Raw genomic sequence first — 6,363 nt, 5'->3', positions numbered from 1 at the left:
ACTCATTGTGAATGTGTTGACGTTATAAATAAACTTGGGTTTTGGTTAGCATGCCTCACATGCCAAATGCAAATGGGGGATAAGAATATAAAATGATTCATAGTGTCAGTAATGCTTATAAGAGATGTGCTCTGTGTTTCAGATGGGAGGAGGAGGTGATGAGGAGACAACAGATGGAGTTAATGATACAGACGCTACAGGAGGTGAGCTCACCTGAACACCAGACGTCTAGACTCTATTACTGTCAAAATCATTACATCAGTTTTTGTAATCTTTTGGCTGAAACTAGAGTTTCCACCTTTAAATATTGTAACGTAGATAAACGTATGGACTTTATATAACTGAAAGAAAGTTATTCCAATAATAAAGCGCCTTTATTAACTCACAGTCATATTCTGAATGAACTTTTATTTTATAACTTTTTACTGATTCACTGATAGTGTCAAAATACATAATACAAGCACAGAATGCTAATAAGACTCATGTACAATTTTATAAATAAATTACTTAAACTTTGACCTGTACTTCATGCAAGGTATACAGCTTTCAGTCATATGGACTGATTTATGTTTTTGCAAGTGTGCACGGCCAAATTATACTATGAGTATATCTTATTGTAGCAAATATAAAATCGCATGTGATCTGTACAACAATCTGGGTCAGCGCTTTAAATAAGGGCTATCGTCATATACAGAACAAAAGTTTCCATTCCCCCATCAGGACCGCCATGGCAAAATTCCTCTAGAAATACAGTGCAAGTGTAAAGCGTCATCTTCTGCTATCCAGCGCTGATGCAATGAGAAATCAATGAATTCCTGCAACTGTGTTTGTGTTGGATTATGGGTCAGCAAAACCGCTGAGAAGCTTCCCAAGAGAGTCCTAACATGCCCGGACCCTGAATTTTTAATTCTGCCTTGAGTCGTATGGATTTCTTTTCTACTCTTTACCATCACATCTGTAGGGATTTCATTCGATTGGAGTGGGATGATCTGTGGTTTTAATTGTGCTGCCCATTAACAGCGTTTCTCAAAAACATACAAAACTGGCTGTTTGCTGTTACATTTGGGAGACGCTTTTATCCAAAACCATTACAAGGCATACATTTTTTTTATTAGCATGTGTGTTCCATGGTTCAAATCCATGACCGATTGCACTGCTAATGCAATGCTCTACTACTAAGCCATACACAGATTTATAGACAGATCCAGTAGACTAAAAAGTGAGCAAATAAGACTGATATAGTAGATGAATTTCTTATGTTTCTGTTCTATGTTTGTTTATCCTCAGAATGTTCACGAGTCTGAAGCCATTCAGGATGAGTTGAACGAGAAGATAGAAAGATTGAAAGCTGAGCTGGTGGTCTTCAAGAGTCTCATGACTGACGTGAGTATTTAACATTAAAGCTCTTGGCTTGCTTGGAGTCGTTTACACAATAAAGAGAACAAAACAACTACAGACGAGAACCGTTTAATCTGTTAGTAAAGTGCAAACGTTTGAGAACTGGTTTTAAAGTGAGTAATTTTTCGAAAAGGCTGCCGTCATCGTTTCTGTGTAAGTGCCAAAAACCAAATCTGCGAAGACGGTGACATCATGCACATGCATATTCGTTGTACGAGCCATACGTTGTTTATTTTTCATTTATTAGATCTGGATTTTATCATTTTAAATAATTTTCAAAATAATATTTAAATGTTTCTGAACTTTGAAGCTCCAATAAGTTAAATATAGAATAGTGACGTCCTGAAGACATTTTCTAGTTTTGTATATGGAATCAGTCCCTCCAGAAAAATGCGATTATGCGATCGAATGCATAATCAGACAAAGTCTGCATATTTATGCGGGGCCGCATTTTTTCAAATACGCCGCACTTTAGCAGCATAAATTGCAGATTTCTGCGCGCAAAATATGCAGGGCTTGCATGATTTCATAATCCCCGCGTTTTCATATAAAATATTCACATATAAGCAGAAAGTTAAAAAATGTTGCATTTACTTTAAACAAGCGCAGCCAAGTCCCCTGTTGCTATGGGAACGTTATGAAGTGACGTAATTACGCGACATGAACATCATTAAAAAGCTGCAAACCCCAACTGCAGTTGTTGTAAGTTCTCGCAGTTTTCACAAGTTCATGCAGTTTTTACAAGTTCACGAAATTTTTATTGCATAAAATTGCATAAATATCCCGCATATTCCATCACATTTTTGAAGAAAACGTGCTGCAAGATTAAGGATTTTTGCCTGCAACAATCACAAATAACTCTGGAAGGACTGTGTAATGCTATGTACACACCAAACGCGTAGCATCGCATTCCTCGCTTTAGATTACTCACTGAATTTAACTTTGTGTCATGCGAATTTTTCGCTTGAGTTGAATATTTTTTATTTTTTGAGGCGAATAGCGCGTTTTCACTGAAACGGCCAATTAGCGTTATTCGCACTGCGCGAGTTTTCTTTTGATTGATTTTGTATGCAATCTACTTTGGCAAATCGTTGAATTCGCGTTTGGTCTGTATGCCCCATAAGAATGGAGCAATATAGTTTTTTTTGACCGTGTAACATTTAGACTTTTCTCCTGGCCATTCTCATGGTTTGCGTATAAATAGCACGCAGTGTGCATATGATACACAGTCCTTCCCGTTCACTTAATACGGCACATCTTTTCGTGTCGTTTTATGTATTGTTTTTTTTTCAACATTGTCGCTTGGGATCAACTTTTTGTAACATAAAATTACATCCAAACTCCAATTCTAACCCCAACTTCAAGTGACCATGGTTTAAAAATAGATAAAAACATGAAGAAACCGATATATTATATGACATCCTTAAAGCAAATCCTAAATTAAATTTTTGCAAAGAAATAATTCAGCATCCAATACATGAAACAACATGAAAAGATGCGCCGTATTCAGTGAACGGGAAAGACTGGCGTATCAAAATTGTAATTTGGCATATGTATTGCACAACTTTTCACACTGCGTGCTATTTATACTCATTTCATGAGAACAGGTTGCTTTTCTCAGTTAACTTTGTTAATAAATTCTTTTGGTTTTTGGAAGAGTGGATATTATTCGAGTTCAAATCATGCTCTTATATCACGAAGGTAGAAAGAAATAAACAATTAGACGGATTGCTAAATACGTGTTCATTCTACAGGCATGTGCGAGTACTTCACAACCAAACAATGATGGCAGCATCTGTGTTTGTGCTACTCAAGATAGTGAGTTTATTAACGCATTTTTAACAAAGTTTACAAAAGTTTGATGCTTTTTAGTCCCAGGTCCCTTATAGTAATAAATCTACATCTACAAATTCGTTCAAACAACACATTTTTGTATTTATTGCTCTGTAGAAGAAAAATGCATTTGTGCACAGGGTGAAGTGTTTCTTTACCAAGTAACATCGCCAACTACTGGCCGGGCGTGCATAATACAGCGTTTATAGTTGTTTTTGCGGATTTGTGTAAATGGGGAACGCTTTGACCATTTGTGTTGTTTACACTATTTTTTCAAATATGCAAAGAAAGTCTTCTGTTTGTACAATCGTTAATGTTTAAACGTACCCTCAGTCTCATTGTCTAGTCAAACACACCAATTTATAACAGCTGACCCGAATGGAGAGGAATGAACAAACCGTGCATCCAAATTTGGATCTGGAATTAGTCACGAATGCCATTCTTAAAATCAGTTCACCTGTTATGCACATGAAGTGGTCGACTGTATAACATCTATAAATATCTGTGTTAGGAAGCACACTCAATAATAATTTCTAAATCCTGAGCACTGATTTTTATCATAAGGGTGACAGACGGCCCAGTAGAGCTGTACAGAACCGGAAGATATTCCTCGATCTGAAAGTAAGATTGAATGAAAGTTTGAGTTTATTCAGTTGGATGAAGGAAAACAATTGCCTTGATTCATTTGTTCAGACTTATTTTAAAGAGGAGGGGTGATAATGGACCCCTATTCTTTTCTCTTCTTCTTCTTCTTCTTCTCTCTTAATATTAAACAAATGAATGAAAGCAGTTGTTTCCCAGGCGTTTAGGTGAAAGTGTTTGTTGCGTGCCTCTGGATTTACCACAAGACTAACGTGTTCGTTGTTGAATGGTTTGCAATGACATTGATGTATGATTTGACATGTTTATCGTTTGTAATTTACAATCGACGTTGATTAATTAAAGAAACTTTCTGGATTCATTGAAAGCTCAGATTTATTGACAACATTATTATGACAGAAATATGTCTCCTCCCTCTGTTTCATTGGTTTGTTTTGGTTACAGTAATGTTTTTTTTTTCTTTTTTTAATGGATTCAAATGATTTTCTGTGGTAATAGACACTATACCAGACTAACTTGTACCTAAACCAAAATTTCTGGTTATGGTGTTGTTTTCAATGGAAGTGAAAGTTCTTGCTTCATCTCTTCTGCATTGCAGTTTGCGTTTTTTGAGGCATGAAAGTAGGGCTGCACGATATTGAAGGGAAATGCGATAACTTGCTAAATGATGTGATATACGATACATGCTTTATGTTTGTCAAATAAATTTAAATAATAAAAAATATCTATTTAAAAACTGACCAAATATAACAGGGTAAATGACGTAACGTTAATTATTTTGTGTCCGTATGGTTCAATTAAATGTAAAAGGGTTCAAATTTCAAAATACATTTTTTTTTCCCTAAAATTTCTGATTTTATTTCATTTTGATAGAATATTTTTGTTGAATAATTGCAAAAATGTCATTGTGGTGTAACCGGTCTGTGTCAATTGGTGTTTCTAGTATTTTTTTATATTATTATTATTATTATTATTAATATATAAATATATTATAAATATATTTATAAAAAACTGGAATAAAATATAATCATCTAGTTCAGTGTAATATGATTTTTTTACATACACAAGATTATTTAGAAAATGGAGCTGTTTTCAGCATATGTCAAGACAAATATAGCAATATAGCAAAAATGCATTAAAATTTACATTTAGAAATAACTAATACGATTATATTTTAATTTTTTTTTTTTTTGATGATTATGCTAACATGCCATCAAGGTGGATAAAATATTTAATATTTCTCATTCTTTGGTGCAATTGACGGTTACACCCTTTGACATTTTCAGGTCCATTCAGTCTTAAATTTCATAAAAATGGTGCAAATGTAATTTTTTATTGCATAAATTTAACATGTGCATTGAAATAAACCTAATGCATGCTTTAAAAAAATTTTTTTTTTTAATTTTTAATTTTTTTAATTTCTTGCTTGTTTTTGTCACTGACCCAACTACATATTGTACATATTTTACATCGTTTCTAGTTAAGAAAGCGTCATTGATTAATTTTTTAAAGTAGTAAAATCATTCAGTCCTTGCAAATCATTGCTATATGTGTATTGCAATATGGGCATCTGCGATATTTTGCCGATTTCTGTATATCTTGCAGCCCTACATGAAAGCAAGAAAAAAGTAATAGTTGCTATATGTAGAGTATGTCTGCATGAATCTCACAATGTTATGATATTAATCTTGTTCCTCCAGCATCAAAAGCTCATTGTTTGTACAGTACTAGTTATCTTTAAATTCGCAGAAACTGAGTTTTGATTCTCTGTTTAGCAAATGTCCGACCTCGACTCAAAGATTCAGGAGAAAGCCATGAAGGTGGACATGGACATCTGCAGGAGAATAGACATCACCGCCAAACTGTGTGACGTAGCTCAGCAGAGAAACTCTGAAGATATGTCAAAGATGTTCAGCATCAGTCCATCCAGATCACCAGCAGACAGAGTCAGTACCACACACACACACACACACACACACACACACACACACACACACACGGGAGGTCACTTGCTGACACTGCATCTTTAAATGCACACAAGGTTATCGCATTGCACTGCTGCCAGACCCATAACATTCGATGGGTTGTTGCTCCGGCTTATGTGCATGTTTTTTTATCGTGTTTGTGTATCTCAGGCGGCTTTAGTGTGTCGAAAGAAGGAAAAGAGAGTGGTTTCAGATGAGGAAACTTCAGACATGGATGCAGATCATAGCACCTCAGAGGAAGACGAGATGAACATCACAGACGAGATGAAACGTATGCTGGGCAAGCTGTGAGTCTTCACCGAAACTAACGGCACAACACAGAGGTCTCCTCAAAATCACATTTAGCTTGAGTCAGATAGGCCTGAAGACAAATGCAGTTTAAAATGTATTATGTGGCTCCTCCTAGTGGTGATATGGAGAACTGCAGGTAGTCAGCATCAGCAGTAGTCAAAATGCTCAGATGTGAATTAAAAATGCGCTTGTTTGCTGTTCACACTAAAATTTGGGTCATATTAGACTACAGTATAATTGTAGTGCATGTTTCCTC

At 35.3% G+C, this 6,363-nt stretch overlaps 1 protein-coding gene across 4 annotated transcripts in view; it reads left to right on the top strand.

Moving 5' to 3' along the window:
- iffo2b (intermediate filament family orphan 2b) overlaps positions 1 to 6,363 on the top strand; it is a 39,867-nt gene that overhangs the window by 25,487 nt on the left and 8,017 nt on the right. For 2 of the 4 annotated variants that reach the window (XM_073876330.1, XM_073876329.1), the window contains exons 2-6: positions 146 to 203; positions 1,288 to 1,383; positions 3,796 to 3,852; positions 5,607 to 5,777; positions 5,967 to 6,103. In XM_073876330.1, the coding sequence (XP_073732431.1) occupies positions 146 to 203; positions 1,288 to 1,383; positions 3,796 to 3,852; positions 5,607 to 5,777; positions 5,967 to 6,103 (519 nt within the window). The remainder of the gene's footprint in view (positions 1 to 145; positions 204 to 1,287; positions 1,384 to 3,795; positions 3,853 to 5,606; positions 5,778 to 5,966; positions 6,104 to 6,363) is intronic. The other 2 variants (XM_073876333.1, XM_073876332.1) reach the window with 1 other exon arrangement.

The sequence above is a fragment of the Misgurnus anguillicaudatus genome, chromosome 14 (genome assembly GCF_027580225.2).
Source record: "Misgurnus anguillicaudatus chromosome 14, ASM2758022v2, whole genome shotgun sequence".
In the NCBI taxonomy this organism is placed as follows: Eukaryota; Metazoa; Chordata; class Actinopteri; order Cypriniformes; family Cobitidae; genus Misgurnus; species Misgurnus anguillicaudatus.
Note: the sequence above shows the minus strand (reverse complement) of the source record. Positions and strands in the feature narration are given on the sequence as shown.